The 18,296-nt window shown below is 49.5% G+C and overlaps 1 protein-coding gene across 1 annotated transcript in view; it reads right to left on the reverse strand.

Annotated features, from left to right (window-relative positions):
* Positions 1-18,296, reverse strand: part of TNPO3 (transportin 3) — a 44,873-nt gene that overhangs the window by 15,481 nt on the left and 11,096 nt on the right. The window contains exons 3-14 of the mRNA XM_054988339.1: positions 17,713-17,786; positions 16,763-16,919; positions 14,229-14,372; positions 10,051-10,226; positions 8,273-8,411; positions 7,974-8,120; positions 6,651-6,758; positions 6,104-6,195; positions 4,277-4,416; positions 2,367-2,558; positions 1,265-1,356; positions 639-715 (exon numbers count right to left, since the gene is read on the reverse strand). Coding sequence (XP_054844314.1) covers positions 639-715; positions 1,265-1,356; positions 2,367-2,558; positions 4,277-4,416; positions 6,104-6,195; positions 6,651-6,758; positions 7,974-8,120; positions 8,273-8,411; positions 10,051-10,226; positions 14,229-14,372; positions 16,763-16,919; positions 17,713-17,786 — 1,538 coding nt within the window. The remainder of the gene's footprint in view (positions 1-638; positions 716-1,264; positions 1,357-2,366; positions 2,559-4,276; positions 4,417-6,103; positions 6,196-6,650; positions 6,759-7,973; positions 8,121-8,272; positions 8,412-10,050; positions 10,227-14,228; positions 14,373-16,762; positions 16,920-17,712; positions 17,787-18,296) is intronic.

Consider the following 18,296-nt stretch of genomic DNA (forward strand, 5'->3'; position numbering starts at 1 on the left):
GACGAGAAACGAAGGCATGCGGTCCCTGTGTGGTCACATCTGGACTGAGAAACATTTCTACCCTCTCCAAGAGCAGACGTTGAAACTTCATCACCTGTTGCTCCCAAGTCAGACAGAAGGAGGTGGGGGGGACGGGGGACAAAGCCAGAGAAGGGTGCTGGAGGGGAGGAAATGGGGCAAGACTCGGGCAGCTTGAGGGGGCAGATGTGGCAAGGCCAGTCCAAGTAGGAGTGGAAACGGCTTTGGCTACATACAACAGAAGTCCTGAGAGGGGACATCATCTAAGCAAAGGGGAGCACCTATCTGGGGCTCAAGCAGCAGAAAAGACAAAAAGGCCAAACGACACTACTGATTGGACACCAGTTTAACTGCCGGGGCTTCCACAAAAGAGCGCAAGGAATGGCAAATTCCTGTCAAAGAATCCTCCATCCTCCTGTTTGGGCAGAACTGAGAGGGAGACAAAGGGGAGGCAGGCAGAGAACATTAATCCAACAGCCACGGTGGGTGGAGTTCCCCTTCCTGGTGTCCAGTGTTCACTCTGACCTCAGAACTTCAGCTTCCGGATTAATTCCTTACAACGAGATCCACCAGCCACCGCAGGCACATCGCAAGAGTCTCACAGACGGGCAGCGTCTTACCTAAATATGACAGCAAGGCGATCGAGGGGCACGGTGGGGTCCGAGGACAGGCCGTTGCTCGGCTCCTGAGACAGCAGCTGGAGAAAGAGAAGGAACACGGTGGGGGCGGCCCCAAGGACACACCACCCAGCAGGGCCAGGAGACGGGCACTTCCACATTTGGGCTTGATGATCGTAACTTAAAGCAGAACTATGGAGGAATACAGAGCTGCCACTGAAAACTGAGCGCAGCATCGTAACGCTCACTCTCCCTACTGGAAACCAGGCATGCTTCATATCCCATGTTCGGACACCACGCCGACGTGCACTTCCCTCCCCAGCTCCCACCATCAATGGCCGGTGAGGGCAGGGGGTGAAAGGCGCACGATATCAGGCCCTGAGCTAAGCGGATTTAAATCAGAGGTGTCATATTCAACGGCAGCTTGGCAACAATCCAGCTCTGCCCTTAGCGGAAAATAAAGACGTTTGTGGCATTTGCAGAGGTTAAAACACAGGGCTTGTCTCTCAAATACTGGGGACTCGTTCCATGAGCCTTCTCGCCGCAGTTTATATCCTAAATGTGGTATTTTTCTTGAGAAATGCCCCCGCTTAAAAAAAGCCAAACAGCCATGCTTAGCAGCAGCATACCTTTTTCAGAGCCATCACCTGAACGGCACAAAGTTCACTGAGACACGCTGAGATCTTCTCTAGGGGGAGCCTGGCCAGCACCAATGCGGTCCCTGCAAGCCAAGACACACACAAAAAAAAAACCACCCAGATTTCCAAGAGGCTCGTTACAGCTTATGATCCCCACCGACAGCAACCCTCCCTGGTCCGAGGCCCAGATCCTTCCCAGCTCTGCTGTTTGAGATCCAGGGACCGAAACGCAGGATCTGCTGCTGCCTTGTGCCAACCCCTCTAGCGGCCAGCAGCTCTCTAAGTCCCACGCTGAAGTAGGTCCATTGGAGTCAAAGGGAGAGGCTGCCCTCCAACTCAAGGTGGCCACCAAGGCTCTACGTTCTTCTGCTGTCCCCGTGGCAGCCTGCTTAAAACTGACTGCTTGTGTCAGCAGGACCTTTCATCGCTCCAAACCTGAACTCAGAGAGCCTTGTTTCGCCAAGAGGGAAGGAAGAATGGGAGCAAACCTTGTACACAATGCCCCCCCCTCCACACACACACACACACCAAAGCAGGTGCTCCAGCCCTGACACTGCCTAGCAGCTTCCCCGAGTGCCTCTTCGAAGCGGATGGTGCCTTCTGGATCCCCACATGCAGCATTGTGCATGCACTGCAGGGGCGGAACACACGGCCTATGTTCCTGGAGGGCTCATAGGGCAGGCATCGGCAAAAGGATGTTATTTCCTCACACTTCCGCATGCAATAGCCTAACTGACAGCCCGGAATGACCAGCAGGGGCTTTGCTATCTGATCCCAATCAAGGTACAAAATGGCCCTGTGAAAGCCCAGTTACCCGCTCTGGCTTACGTTTTGGAGGAGCAAGGCCTGAAGGTGGGGAAGCTCCTGAGCAAGACCTTTGGGGAGCTCAAGGTCAGCCTCGTCTTCTCTGGCTGGCAGGAGCTCCCTGGGGTCCCATCGGGGTCCCCCCTGCTGTCTGAGCCTTATTTAACTGGAGATGTCGGAGATCACGCCCAGGCCCTTCCGTGAGCCACGGGAGCCACAAGGCCTCTCCCCTGAAGGCCTCGAGGATCAGAAGGCCTGGGGTCTAAAACCGTCCTGGAGGGACATGTACCTTTAAGCAGCCCGACAGCCGCCTCCGGCGAGAGCATGAAGGAGTCCAGGGAACGGGCGATTTCCAGCAGCCCGCTGAAGTGCTGGGCCATGTGGTCCCGGCACACGGAGCAGATGTTGTGAATGGCTTTGGCAGCGACCGAGGCCAGCGACTTCTCGCAAAGGCCCTTCATCAGAAAGCCAAGCACTGGATCTTTGGGAAGGGACAGAAACCAGAACACAATCAGTTAACGGGGGTTTGGTGTCATTTTCTTCTCTGCACAGACCATTAAAAGAAAAAGGCTTTAAGAGGAAGCGTTCCAAGGGTGGTGCGGGAAGAGTGCCTCACCCAGTTGAAGAGCTGGAAATTACGCTGCCCCCCCCACCCCGGGTGGCCAACAAACTTACTGGAAAGATCTTTTAGCCAATTAACTAAGTAAAAAGGACCACGTCACTTAAGACTACAAAGATGTGTGGCATTTTAAAATGCCCCCCCCACTAGAAAGCCAGCCCAGCAGGGAGAGGACAGAGCTAGAACTTCTCACCTTGATGTTCTAGCTTTCTTCTTGCAAGCGTTTTTTTAATTAGTGAGCATTTAAAAATGGTATTCCTGCTCCCGCAGCAACACCATAGATACTATTGTGCTTCTTCCCAAGCCCACCAAACCCAAACAGCGCAGAACAATCTAGCAAGAACAATCTAGCAAGGAAAGCTGATAGTTCAAGGCAGCAGCTGTGATTGCCTTTTCAAATGGACTCCCCACTTTTAAAAACTCATCCCCACTTACAGAAAGCTAGCAGGAAGAAATATCCAGCATAGCCCTTGAAGTATTAAGTTTACTACAAGCAGCGAACTTTTTATAGCAGGGCAGAGTCATTAAAAAACAAAATACAGAAACACCCCTCTGCAGTCTGAGGTGGTGCAACTCGAGAATTCTCCCACTACAGAATGTACCTAGATGGGCTGAAGAGCACTTACCTGTTGTGCCAGGTGTGGTGCTTCCCTCCAGTGCAAGGAGAAGGCTCCTTATGCTGGAGCGAAGCACCACCATCAGCAGAACAGACCCATGGAATCCAACACATCATGTGATCCATGTGTGGTCTCCAAAAGTGAGTTCAGATGCTCCTGCGTCCAGTAACGCCGCCCCCCCTCCCCCCGCTCGTGTGACACAGAAGGTCACGAGACCTGCAGCCTTGGGCAGAAAAATGGTGGGACGGAAGCCCCTCGTTTTCACGGAAGGAGCTACGTCAGTCTCCCAGCACTCTCTGCTTGAGGCAAGAACTGAAGCACAGAAAGGGAAACACAGTAAAAGCCTTGGCAGTGCCACAGGGACCCGGCCTCCAGGGCAACCCAAGGCAACAGCCTTGCAGGGCTGCTCCCCAGACAGGCTCACTCATCCTGGCAGGTTCATTAACAGCAGCTGCATCAAGGGACACCCAGACCGCAGCAGCGGCAATGCCAAACGCGCCTCCCCACGCCCCCGAGCTCGGTGTGCTGAAGCAAAGGTCCCCTGGGAAGCAGGAGACACGGCTGCCCTGCCAGTCAAGCCACTTGCCTGCGATCAAGAGCGGCTTCAAGGCCGAGATCATGAGCTGCAAACCCGGAAGCCCCCGGATAGCCACCTCCAGGCAGCCTCAGGCAAAGGGCCTCTGCCCCTTACCTGCAATCTGGGGAAATAACTGGCCTGCCTTACAAGGTCCGTAACAAGACTTTTGAAACTCTCCCAAGTGCCATCTAAACGCGAAGGATTATCTTTGGGATAAACAAACAGCTTGTTAATGTTGTGATTGAAGCTTCCACCTAGCACGGCCGCCAATCAAACCTGCACTGCTATCAACAAACGACGGCAGGGAGCCAATCCTGTCCCTGAAGCTGCTCGGCTGGAGAGAAAACCTGGCAGAGGGAAAACGCACATCCCCCTTAAGAACTCACCAAGGAAATGGGGGTTCCTGTCCACCACTTCGCTCATCTCACCGACCAGCTCGATGCTTGTGTAGCGGACAGCCACGTGCACTGTTTCAGGCAGGCGCACGACCCCATCCAGCACCTCCACCAGCGTCGGATTGTTCTCCCTGAGAACAGAAGGCAGCAGATCAGTCACTGAGGCACCGAACGCAGGCCAAGCCACAATGAAAGGGGTAATATATATACTTTCTCAGTTATTTTACTGTTTTCATACAGTGCACCATGTATCACTCAAGTCAGCATTTAAAACTGCACTCTTCGGCATAGTCACCTTTGCAGTGCCATCCTAACTAGGGGTGTGTGAACCGGGATTTGTGAACTGGCGAAACAGCCAGATTTATGCCAATTTGGCATAATTCAACTATGTCAGATCACTATGGAGAATCCCAAATCGGATCCAGGAAACTGTACTTTGACAGGCCGGATCATTCAGCTGCAAGGAAGTTCTACGCTGCAGCAGGAGAACAGCACGAGGAGGGCCGTGTGGATTCCCATCCCACCTCTCCACCCCTGCCCAAACTCCAGCAGAGCACTTCAGGCAGCCTTTTTAACTCTGTGGCTCCAGTGAGCCTCACCCCCGCACCCCCATTTCAGTTTAGGAGGATTCTCTGGTTTGATATTGGGGTGCTCTGGTTGGACATAGGTTCCCTTGCCGTAGTTTGGTTCTGTTGGGCTTTGCTGGTTCAGCCTGCACGGGGAGTGGGGCTTGCACTAGAACTGGCTTTTGGCCAGGGATTGCCTTTGCTTAAGGTTTCCCGCTCCGTTCAGCAAAATATGAAGCCCCCTGCCAGCCTAGGGAGCCTCCCTCCAAACTTAAGTGGCTTTTCCCCTTGGAGGAAGAGCCAATTCGGCTGGAAGGAGGCTTCAGACAGGCTTCAGACTTGCTGCACAGAGTGGTAGCATCCAGGCCGATGGTGATTTTTCCAGTATTTCTTGCCTCTCTCTTTCAAACTTCTCTGCCGGCAACTGAAACTTTGAGCCTGACTTTGGTGAATTACTATTCTACTTTACTTCACCTTCTGTGGACGAAAGCAACTATAAACCTACTGTCAAGTTGTCAGGGCAACAAAGGCTAGGAAAATGTTTAAAAACCATATATACACAGGGTTAGAAACTACCAAAAAAAATCACACTAGGATCCTTTTCAAAACCTATTTTTGAAATTTCGGGGTGTTTGTTCTAACCAGGACTGGTGTCAAACCTTCTTTTTAAAAAAAAGAAGATTGAAGAAGGCTTCTTCAATCTACACAGTCTGAGTCTGCAATTTCATTTTAAAAGAGTTGCTCTATAACGGCGGCTGCTAGGAATAAATTACATTGAGGATTCTTGGACATTCATCAAAAGTCTATCCACAAACACACAGCAGGCAGAAATTCCTTTCCTAGGACTTGGGCATGTATCCTCAACACAACATGCCTTCCTCACATCTGGAATTGACAAGCAATCAGCCCCTTAAGTCTATGCCCTCCCGTGGGCAAAATTCCTCCCGCCTCCTCCCTCTCGCTTCCCCACTGATTTCCACCAGCAAATTCACACTGGAAAGAGGGGGAAAGCACCAGGCTTCCTGGGAGAAGAAGGGCAGCCAGCACTGAGGAGGAGGACCCCACGTGGCTCAGGCCAATCTTTTCCTCCCCCAGACAGCAGTGAAAGCTCCTTTGGAGTCAACAGGAAAAGGCACAGGTGGATGGCACAGGTGAGTACAGCTCAACCCACCTGGCATGCACACAGAGGGTGGTTATCCACAGCCCAAGCGCAAACACCACCAGGCAACCAAATGGCTCCCCCACTACTCACTGATCAACGCTCTTGGCAATCGAGGCCATGATGAAAAGAACAGCTTCCGTTACTTCCCAAGGAGGATTTCCTTCTTTCAGGGTAGCATAAAGCTGTGGAGAGAAAGGATGAGAGATGCTAAAGAAGAGATTTCAGCAAGGAATGGAGCAAGGGAGAGAGAATGAGTCCCCAGGACTGCTGGCCAAGCCCTTTCTCGCCTTCATTGAGACCCCAGTTCCATGGAACCACAGTCAGCAACTGGGGCTTTCCAGCCAACAGTCTAATGGTTTGGGAGCACAGAGCCAGCAAAGCCGTAACTAAACATCTGCACAGTTAGAGAATGGTACAGCCTGCAGACAACTTCCAAGTCAGCAAGGCACCAAGACAGGCACGCAAGCAAGCACAGATTGGAGATGCACACGGGATACAGAACGCAGCCCCTTTGGAACGTCAGTTCTCCGCCCACAACGAAAATAAACATTGGCGCATCTCAGGCAATGTGAAAAAAATGGAAACCACACAAGATCACTTCCCCCCCCCCCCCCGCTTTTTTGCACGGTCTCCCCACCTGGGCAAAACATTCCACAGAGCCAACAAGGAAGATCAAGTCCTTCACCAGGTCCGACACCCTCATTCGGAACTCCCCAAAGTCATCCGTCTCTTCGGGGATCCCTTCCTAGTAGAGGAAATTCAGCAGTGGGGGGTGCATGAAATGGAAAGAAACCATGTTTTAAACTGACAAACTGATCCACACAGCGAGAGAAAAGGCAAATACACTAACACAGCTGGGAAATGGGTTTTCTCTAGACCTTGCCAACGTCATTCTTTGGATATCCAGACAAAGTCCATGCTCATTTCTCGCTTGCAGCTTTGTTTATTTTAAAAAACCTTACAAACTGCTTCTTCGGAAGCTCAAAGCGGTGAAAAGCCAAAATCCTGTCTTAATGGGTCTTTTCACAGGACTGCAGAGGGTGCGGTGAGAAAAGCTAGCACCACTGCTGAAAAAAAAAATTTTGTGCGACGTGGCATCTTTACAGTGTTGATTTGATTCAGTTACCTCTGCAGATGAGCGAGTCCACAACCACCGCAGGGAGGGGGGAAAAGCAGCAGAGGGAACCGTTTCATTGCAACACACGGGAAGTAAAGAAACAGGAAGCACAAGACGATTGTTTGGGAGGGAGGGGCTACTGCTCAGTCGCAGCCCCTGCTCTGCGTGCCTAAGATCCCAAGGATGCCGATTCCGTGATTGCAGCAAGTTTCATTGTTGTGCTAGTTAACACAATATTTTCCTGTTCAAGGAAATCATTCCAGAACCCTCATCTGAGCCAGGTAGGGTTGCCAACTCTGGGATGGAAAATTCCTTGAGGTTTGGGGCTGGAGCCTGGGGAGGGACCTCGGCAGGGTATAAGGCCGCAGAGCTCACTCTCCAAAGCCGCCATTTCCTCCAGGGGAAGTGACCTCTGTAGTCTGTAGATGAGTCGTGATTCTAGCGGATCTCCCGGCCCTACCTGGAGGCTGGTGATCGTGGCGTCAAGCCAGAACTACTGGGGGCTTAAACTGCAAAACACAGGGGGAAGTTCTTCCACCTCGGCGTAAACTGCACATAAGTATCCAACATCTCTTCTGCTGCATTCCTTGCTCGCTTCCCAAACCAAACCAGTCATCATTTGCCATTTGTATTTGGGGAGGGGGGTATTGGGGGCTTGGTGATCTCTGCCCACAGTTGTGCGAGAAAGAACTGCCTCTTTGAGAGGAAAGAACCTCATGTGGGAAAAACTCTTGCCTCTCTTGGTGGGGGGGCGGGGGGGGGGAGCCGCTTGGCTGGTGACCACACTCAAGAAGCTGTGTGCATTTCGTTCAAGGGGCAAAGAGGGGCACCAGCAACGCTTACGTGGTCTGGATCTAGCTGACAGTGTCGAGCCAAGGCATGGAGCAGCCTTTGAATGTAGGCCTTGAAGATACTATGGATGACGGCATCGTCCGTCTTGTAAAGGTGCTCCCCCAGCCGGTACCAGAAATTGAAGGAAATTTCCACCACCTGTTGCAGGCAGAAGAGCATTTTCAACTGGCAGACACACACAAGAGCGATGCCCAGCACCTCCACTCACGATCACTGCACACACCCCTCTCATGGTGCCCCAGCAATTCAATCCTCCTTCAGTCCCGTCAACCACCAGGGGGGCTTCCTACCTCATACTGCGGGTGGCCTGCACAGATCAAGAGCAGCTCTATAGTCCGCAGGTCCCCCAGGCCGCGGCCCGGAGTGCAAACAATTTTATCCAGAAGTGTCTCACAGAGCTCAGTAAAAATCCGGCAGTAATTCAGAACCCTGAAAGAGAGAATTGGGCAAGGTGGGTCACCAAGTGGCAGCCTTCATCATGGGGACCTGTGTGTCAAGGGGACAGAAAGCATCGGGAAGAGGAAATTAATTCTAAAATCAAAGTGCCTTTCTTGGACGCGCAGCCTTTTTGAGCCTGTTTCAAACTTATGCTTCAACTTCTTCCCTGGGTGTTTTAGCCCCAAATTCTTGAACCAGAAGTATTTTTGAGGAGGTGTTCAAGCTGATCACTGGTTGTATGACCATTCTACGTTGGAAGGTGTATGCAAAATTTTAATTATTTTTCTTGTCCTTCCAAAGCCCAGCAACACAGCTACGGGATGTAAAAAGACTGGGGGGGGATGCATTTTAAAATTCTGAAGCAGGACTGCAATCTTCTCCAGTGAAAAAATAAAAAAACCTTTAGAAATTCTCCTTCTGCACAAAAACACACATTTTTAAAACCCACGAGGTTAATTTTGAAGGAGTTCACATCATGTTTTCGTTTTTATGTTACAAAGGAGCTCTTCTTCAGCATAAAAAGAAAAACCCTTCAACACCCAAGGTATGCCCAATATCTATTATGTACATTTCACTTCAGGGGTCCCTGCTCGCTTTTGTGCACCAGGTCTCCTAGCTTAATCAAGTAACTGGCTGAGGCAATACACAGAAATATGGGAATGCACACTCCCCCCCGCCTCCAGGTCGCACTCTCCAGGTAACCCAATCCAGCTGCTCAGCAGGCTGCCTTTCCAAAACAGAGTCACGGAAAAGCGTAACCGACAAACAAATATCAAACCGTGACCAACTAACTAAAGCAATTTATAAATACAGTATATCTAATATAGTCAAAGGCTCTTTTTTATATATGTGAAGTTAACTGCAATTCAACCAAGACTCTTAAGCAGTTATAAAACTGGCTACAAACAGTTCATAGGAAGTACAGTGTAGGAGCGAGCTAGCAGCATCATACAACATACAGATTTACAAAGTGCAAAAGTGCTAAACAGTATTCAGTTTAAGATGCAAGTGCTCGCAACGAACAGCTGTACTCCCGTATACCACAGAGTACAATAGTGAGTGTACAAACTCAGTAAGTAAGAGATCAAACAAAATTATCAGAGGCAGCTACAAGCTTGCAATGATTTGAACACTAAACATTAGACTTAATGAGTGACAGACCAAAAAATATATCCATAGCAGCTATAAGCTTGCAAGGATTTAACCCTCATATATTCCAATGAGTAGTAACTGTGAGTTTCAATGAGTTTCCAATAAGTTTCCATTCCAGGCGGCAGCTATTTTCTTTGCAGGGAAAATATTCTATATAAGAGCCACATTTCCCAACTATGAACATAGTCAAGAGTTTCCCTTTCTTGAATGGATAACTTAAATGGAAACTTTCATGTCTCGTTAACTTGACAAATGGATTTTCATCAAAGCAGTGAGATGAGACCCCTGGAACATCTGAGAATTTTCCCTACTAAAAATAAACTAGGAAAAGATAAAATGGAAGGGTTGTCACATATTTTCTCATCAGTGCCAATTAGCTCAACCTCGTGAACAGAATTTTTAGACTGCTTAATGCGGAAAAGGCAACGTGCCTTCGCTACTACAGGCACCCTCAAGGCCTTCCAATGGGGCTACTCACTTGTCCAGATCCTCTCTGGCCACGGCCATGTGGTAGGCCGTCTCAAGGGTCAGCACCCCCTGGAAGAGCTGCAACGCCAGGGGCAGGTTGGTCTCCACGTTCTCAATGGCATAGAGCGCCGAACAGACGCAGTCCGAAGCGGCTTCGTGCAGATTCGACGACGTCTTGTCCTGTTGCTGGAAGGCAACGGAGCGTAAGCTGGCTGAGACATCCCGCGGGGCCTGCCTGGCCACTAACTTTTGGGGCTGCTTCTATCATTGCACATTCCCTAGTCAGCTGCATTTCCCATCTCCTAGAACTGCTAATGTCAGTATCACTTTAGCGACCAGAATAGCTAAAAGCCAGGGGATACACGGAAAAGACCCAGATGGTGCTTAGTCTGCATTCGATGGCAAAGTCAGGGATGTGCCAGGGTCTGAAGATGAGGAAGAGGGAAGGGGGCAGGTGAGCTGCAGGGAGCAGAGAAGGGGGACTCCAGTGGGCCAAAGAGGGTGCTGCCCATGCAGCGAGCTTTCAAAAAGGCTCGGAAGTGCTTAGAGGAGGGAATGGGGGAGGAAGACAGAGAGACAGACTGACATATAGGAGGGAAACAGCCCACTTTAAAAGGCACTGGAGGGATCTCAACTTTATTGGTGCTAGACTGGTTTATGACACCTGACTTGCTTATGATTGTTTTGCTAGAAAGCCTGGGATCCCAAGGGAAGCTACTGGACCACTGGATTCATTTTCAGGGGCCTTCACCGTCTGACACAAGGTGGAAAGCAACCCAGTTCCTCATTGCGCAGCAAAATGACGGAATTCTCTCCCCAGGGAGCTCCGTCTGTCCCCCTCAACCCGTCTCCTGCTGGAGGGTGAAGACTTTTCTATTTTGTTTGGCATTCCCTCACTGACCCCTTCCTGTTTACGTGTTTTTTAAAAAAATTAAATAATAAAGAGTCCAGTAGCACCTTTAAGACTAACCAACTTTATTGTAGCATAAGCTTTCAAGAACCACAGCTCTCTTCATCAGATGCATCTGATGCAGAGAGCTGTGGTTCTCGAAAGCTTATGCTACAATAAAGTTGCATCTGGCGAAGAGAGCTGTGGTTCTCGAAAGCTTAGGCTACAATAAAGTTGCATCTGACGAAGAGAGCTGTGGTTCTCGAAAGCTTATGCTACAATAAAGTTGCATCTGGCGAAGAGAGCTGTGGTTCTCAAAATCTTATGCTACAATAAAGTTGCATCTGGCGAAGAGAGCTGTGGTTCTCGAAAGCTTAGGCTACAATAAAGTTGCATCTGGCGAAGAGAGCTGTGGTTCTCGAAAGCTTATGCTACAATAAAGTTGCATCTGGCGAAGAGAGCTGTGGTTCTCGAAAGCTTATGCTACAATAAAGTTGCATCTGGCGAAGAGAGCTGTGGTTCTCGAAAGCTTAGGCTACAATAAAGTTGCATCTGACGAAGAGAGCTGTGGTTCTCGAAAGCTTATGCTACAATAAAGTTGCATCTGGCGAAGAGAGCTGTGGTTCTCGAAATCTTATGCTACAATAAAGTTGCATCTGGCGAAGAGAGCTGTGGTTCTCGAAAGCTTAGGCTACAATAAAGTTGCATCTGGCGAAGAGAGCTGTGGTTCTCGAAAGCTTATGCTACAATAAAGTTGCATCTGGCGAAGAGAGCTGTGGTTCTCGAAAGCTTATGCTACAATAAAGTTGCATCTGGCGAAGAGAGCTGTGGTTCTCGAAAGCTTAGGCTACAATAAAGTTGCATCTGACGAAGAGAGCTGTGGTTCTCGAAAGCTTATGCTACAATAAAGTTGCATCTGGCGAAGAGAGCTGTGGTTCTCGAAAGCTTATGCTACAATAAAGTTGCATCTGGCGAAGAGAGCTGTGGTTCTCAAAATCTTATGCTATGATAAAGTTGGTTCGTCTTAAAGGTGCTACTGGACTCTACTATTTTGAAACTACACAGCTAATTCCTCTGGATTTAAAATTGTTCTGTTTTATTTGATTGCTTTCCATTGTTTTTTATACTATGTACTTCAAAAGTTTGCTTTAATGTTTGTAATGGTTTGTCGCCTCGGGGACCCTGAGCTGGGTGGAAAGGCAGCGTTAAAATGTTTTAAATAAATCAGTCCTGGAATTACTGAAAAGGGAAGATATGTGCAAGAACCAGCTGCTGCCAACAAGACTCTAACAAGCTTAGCTCAAATCCCACAATGATAGGGAGCGGGACATCATGCAACAGACTCCGTGACATCGCACAGAAAAGCATATTTTACTGCATGGCATGAACTTTCAAAGGCTTACAGTTCACTTCATCCAATGAATGAAGTGGCCTTCCTTGCACAGGTGAGCCTGACCTCATCAGATCTCAGAAGCTAAGCAGGGTGGGCCTTGGTTAGTAACTGGATGGGAGACCTCCAGCAAAGACTAGTGTTGCAGAGGCAGGCAATGGCAAGCCACCTCTGTGAGTCTCTTGCCATGAAAACCCCACCAGGGGTCGCCATAAGTCAGCTATGACTTGAGGGCACTCTCCACCACCACCTCCTAAACTAGTAGATTACAGAGGGCGGTTCTGTGCTTTCCTAGGCGATTTAAGTCCACCAGGTTACGTCTTATGAGACCAAGTCTGCTTTATAGGATTTGTACTACAGAAGGCCACAGGGTTCTATGTTGTTTAAGATCAATGTGATACCTTTAAATGAGATCATCCGTAGCTTTGAAGTTGGGCATCCTCAATATGCTGACAACACCCAGCAGTATATTACTTTATTTAAGCCTCCAGAAGTGGCTGTCTCTGTCCTGGGCCAATATCTGTCAGCTGGGGTCAAATGGCTGAGGGGGGACATGCTGAAGATAAATCCAGACAAGATGGAGGTGATGCTGGTTGGCAAAGCTGATGGCTCTCGAGGACATTATGCTTTCCCACCTTTGACAGGGTTCAATAACCCCTTCCAGACTCAGTTAGGACTCTTGAAGTATCATTGGAGCCTGCTTTGTTCCTTGAGAAACGGGGGAATGCTGCAGCAACTTCATTTAACATGTAAAATGGCCCCCTTGCTGGACTTGGCCAACCTAGCCATGTTGAACCACACCACAATAAATCCGAAGCTAGACTACTGTAACACAGTCTCCATGGGGCTGCCCTTGAGGACAATTCCAAGGCTTCAGTTGGTAGGAAGTGTGGCAGCTTGTTTATCGTCTGCAACAAGCTGTGTTATAAATATCACACCAATATTAAGATCTTTACACCAGCTGCCTATTTGTTTGAGTTCAACTCAAGGCACAGGTCCTTACCTACAGAGTTCTTTATGGTCCAGGACCCACATATCTGCAAGACTACCCTTCCTTATACATCCCCAGGTGGCACCTCCTCTCCTCCCGGAAACTGGTCCATTCTGCTGCAGCTTACATCTGAGCCTTTTCTGCGGTGGCCCCCACATTACAGGGCAGCTTTTCCACCGAGTATGTCAGAAATGCCCCCACCTCATCTTCCTAAGCAGAGCTGGTTTAGGAGGGCCTTTATAACCGATTGTTTTAACTGTGGACATAGTCTATATGGGGGTGAGCTGATAAAGCCATTTGGATATTTATTAATGTGAAATGGTATGGTATCTCTTTTTAAACTGGCTCTGTATATCACCTTGAGTTTGCTATGCAGAGAAAGGTGGGGCAAAGGAGGTTTAAATAAATACACAGATAAAGCTGTAACACCTCTTAGTGTTACACAGTGAGAAAACAGTCCCTGTTCTTGCCAATCTGAACCTCGGTGTGTATATCTACCAACTCAGAAGATGACATAACATCACACTTTCGACAAAGTCAGCTTCAACCCACAAAACCTGCTGCTACAATAAATTTACGCCAGTATCAGGAAAAACATTCATAAGGAGACACTAGGAGTCTGGAATGGTCTCCCAACAGCAGCCGTGGATCAGACAAACCTTGCACTGGAGTCTGGCCACCGTTTGGCATCCCGTGCCGTTTTTGAGAGATGAGCGAGGGTTGACAAGTGCAAAGAGAGGATGGCTAGCAAGCCAAGCCCAGATAGGGTGACCCCTGGCCTCAGCAACAGTGGCCAAGGAGAGAGGACACAGATGCAGCCTCCAGAAATCTCTTACTGCCCCACCGCAGCATTAACAGCTAACTACTTCCGGCTGCCCATCACAGAACGTGCCCAATTTGGGAGAACAGACGACGCACCAGAACCTCGAAGAGCAACGAGAGCAACTTGCTGTTGGCCATGAAGGTGCTATCCAGGACCCCCAGGTTGAACCAGCTTCCCAGGCAGCGGAAAATTTTGATGAGCATCTTCTCATCGTTGCCGGTCTTCTCTACGCAGGTCACCTGCAGAGAAGGAAAAGGAGAGGCGGAACTGATGGGGAGTTTCTCGATGACTAACTTTGGAGTTATCCAGAGTCACTTTTGTCGGCACGACCCACACTTCAGCATGTTTGGAGCAGCACTATGCTCTGCGTACCCCGTTCGGAACGAGGTCGATGGCTCCATGGAGCAATGCCTCGGTGCAGGGGAGAGGTCAATGGCCTTCAGGTCCCTGCTAACCTTTGAGAGAGAAAATTCAGCACTATATCCTTTGTTCAAGGAACTGATCCCGATAAAAGACCCAATAAAGTATCTCCAACCATGCACAGGATGACTTTCCTTCAACGTTTGGCAACCGCATCCTACAACATGACTGAAGTCTATTCCGCAGTTTATTGCGCGCATTACCTTGCTCTTACTGCACTGCTTTCTACTTCGGCAATGCCATTCTTTCTGGCACTGTTTATGACAGGTCATTATGCATTTTTGCATTGTTTCCAATGTTTGTGACCCTAGTCCTATTGCGTCATTGTTGGACATCTCATCCTATCTGAGTGCATTGTTTTACACTGTGGAATCTACCTTGAGTCTCTGCGAGAAAGGCAGGTGATAAATAAAGTAAATACATTTCCACACACAAAGCAGGGCACACCTCAGGGGCAAAGGGCAGAGGTCCCTCGCAACTCTGAGAAACTATTTTAAAAATAAAGCACTGACCCCCCCCCCCGACAACATTATGAAAACAGCAGTGGGTAACACACACACAGCCCTGTCTACAGTAAGAACCTCATAAGCTGCTAACCAACATAAACCAGGAGCTGCAAATGCAATCGATGGCCGCCATTATGGCATAGACTGAGCTGGCTGCAGTTCCCTCTGGGAATTCGTCAAGAGAGCCCGGGAATCCAGGAGTGACCCAGACAGGAAACGCACTGTGTCAGTCAGTTGCAAGCTATTCCACGGAACCCCAAGCCACATGAAAACGAAAGCTCAGCAAAAGCCAGCACAGGGCGAAAGAGGAAGAATCCTCCAGACCTGAGGTGCTGAGTGCCTGTCCCGTCCTGTCAAGAGCAGACTCGAGGGAACATCAAACCTTGCTCGTCCCCTGATCACACCTCGAAGGAAGGCTGCCATTATTTCCATTTGCTAAAAGCTTTCCTCAGTTAGTCAGCAAGATGGATCAACCACAGCGTTAACGGAAGATGAAAACTGGGCCTCCCTGTGGAGCTCCCTGTGAGCCCCCATCCAGATTACCGATGAAGCCCACACCAATGTGACATGACATCACCCCATCCAAAGCTGCCTCACTGTCAGCCCTGGGCAGTTAGACCCCCAAGTCCCTCACAGCAAGCACTCAGGTGCATTGGTTGAAGGAGACCTGATTAGAGATCTATTCAGTACAAGGCACTATGAAGCAGGCATTGGCAGAAGTGATTATTCAGACTTGGTCACTTGTTATTGTAGGGAAACTTCCCGCCCTTTAGGGTCTGTTGGCATTCTGGCGCGAACCCCCAGGAGTTACATGGGAACTGCTTAGTTTAGTCTAGACGTGTTACAGAATGATTCATAGCAGAGCAAGATACAAACGCTCCGGCGCTCCCAGCCCGGCTTCAAGGACACTTGCTGTATAAGTGAAAGAACATTCTTTCCTACAGATAACAGTCGCCAGACACCGCCCCCCGCCCCTAGCAGGGTACATCTGTGAATACATTTTACACGCTCTCAGATGAACCATACAGAATACAGAATGCAATACATGAACAGAACAAAACATATTAATGGCAGGTTAATGCGGGAGGCATACGTGACACTTGCAAGCAGTCAAGCCCTTACCTGTTTAGCACTGTGCTGCCTGCTAAGACTGGCAGCAGCCATGTGAGATGCCAGGGCTGAGGACTGTGGCTCAGTGGCAGAACACCTGCCGAGCATGCAGAAGGTGCCAGTTTCAATCCTTAAAAGGACTGAGAGCAGCAGGTGACCTCGTCCGGGGAGCAGCTGCCAGTCTGAGTAGGCAATACTGGCTTTGATAGACCAAAGGCCTGACTCAGCATAGGGCAGCGTTGACTGGACTTTCTCAGCATAAAGCAGGCGTTCAATTACAGCAGAACCACACCCCCTCCCCAAAGAAGACCCTTCCCAGACCAGGTCTGCGGGACTGAAAATCTGTCACTCTTAACGGACTGGCTAACAACAAGCAGCCGACAGCTTTGCAAAACTTATGCAGCTCTCCCTTTCTCCATCCTGCCCTTCTAACAGCTGGGGAGGGCAACTGGTTTGAGAACTGGGCAGGAGCCGATCTCAAAGAAGTCTGCACTGGCCGAGAGCAGCGCCCTGGCTGCAGGACCGTGCCGGGCCACAGACACGTCCTCCTGAGCTCCCCTCCTCGGCTGTCTGTTCGGAAAGCTCCGACCTACCAGTAACGAGACCACTGTGCTGGAGTAGAAGGCCAGGTCCTCGATGATCTCAGTGCGGCGGTTGGCTCCGATGCGCAAGGATCGACTGTGAACTTCCTCTGGCAGCACCGTCAGGATTTCCAGCAAGAAGGGCAGCGACATCACATCGTTATTGTACCTGAAGTGGCAGGGGGGGAAGAGGAGAGGTGAAAACGCTGCGGGGAGGGGGAATCTATGGACGGCGCACAGCACTGCCAAGGGAGCAGGACAAGACCAGAACAGGGACAGAAGAGGGGCCACGCCGTGTCGAGGGAGAGGCCAGCTCCTCTAGGCCGCCTGAGACGCACAGAACACATCCCCACCTGTGCTAGCGAATGGGCCCAAGGACAGGAAGGGGCCCAAAAGCATGCACTACCACCCTATTATAGGCTTTTTTTCTCAGCTAAGAGGGCGGTATTGTAGGAAAGGGGTCCCAGATGTTTCGCTAATGAGTTAGGAAGCATAGACTTCACCATTATGTTGCCTTCCATATTATCTGTTGCTTTAAATACGTACTCCCATATACTACCTATGCTTCATGTTGTTTAATCTAAGTTCTAGAACGGATTGTGTTCTGTTTAGCAATTCTCCAACCCCGTATTGAATCCTTGCTAATGCTAGGTCTTTGTGAACTTGTATTCATTTAGCCTATGACATTGTTTATGGAAATGTTCTTGACACTGTATGGGAATGCCTGCCCTTGTCCTTGACACTGATTGTACTAATCTCACACTATGTAATCCGCCTTGAGTCTCAGTGAGAAGGGCGGAATATAAATGACTGACATAAATAAATACATACATACATGCATACATACATACATAAAGGGAGTTATATTTCAAGCACATCTACCTAGAAGCTACATTAAATAACAGCTCGCACAACTGTTATACATTCTGATGTTTTTCACCGTCTGGGCATTCATCACTTACTTTTCAACCAGTGTGTGTACACAGCCCTTCCAAGAGGCCATCTGCAGGGCAAGGTCTGCTATTGCTAATGCAAGCTGCAAAAAGGAGAAGGAAACAGCGCCAGAGTCAAAAAAGCTTTCACAAGCAATGGTCGACCTCCTCCCCCAGCCCTGAAAAACCATGAAACGGCGCCCAATGCTACTGGCGTCTTCAGACAAGCACTGCAAGGCACTACACTGGCCTACTGCTATGACCAGATCTCCTGGATTCTCACAGTAGACTAAGAATGAAACAAGAAGATTTCGGTGAGGGGGTTCCAGAGACACCAGGCCGGTGAGCATAAGGTCTCCCAGACTGACAAGATGTGGAGAGACGCCTGGAGGAACCAGAGCTGGCCTGGCTGCAAAAGCAATCTCGAGTAGTGGCTTAAAGAAGCAATCTGCATACGGGCCCCAGCAACATAGTCTACTATCCGAGAAGCCCACCCCCTGAGGTTTCTCACAATGTTGCAAGAGGATGCGAGGCCTGCAGCTTCCAGACTGCCTGCCCCAGCCCCCTAAAACTGTGCACAACACCCCCACACACAACACCAAGGGATGTTGGGG

The sequence above is a fragment of the Eublepharis macularius genome, chromosome 9 (assembly GCF_028583425.1).
Source record: "Eublepharis macularius isolate TG4126 chromosome 9, MPM_Emac_v1.0, whole genome shotgun sequence".
In the NCBI taxonomy this organism is placed as follows: Eukaryota; Metazoa; Chordata; class Lepidosauria; order Squamata; family Eublepharidae; genus Eublepharis; species Eublepharis macularius.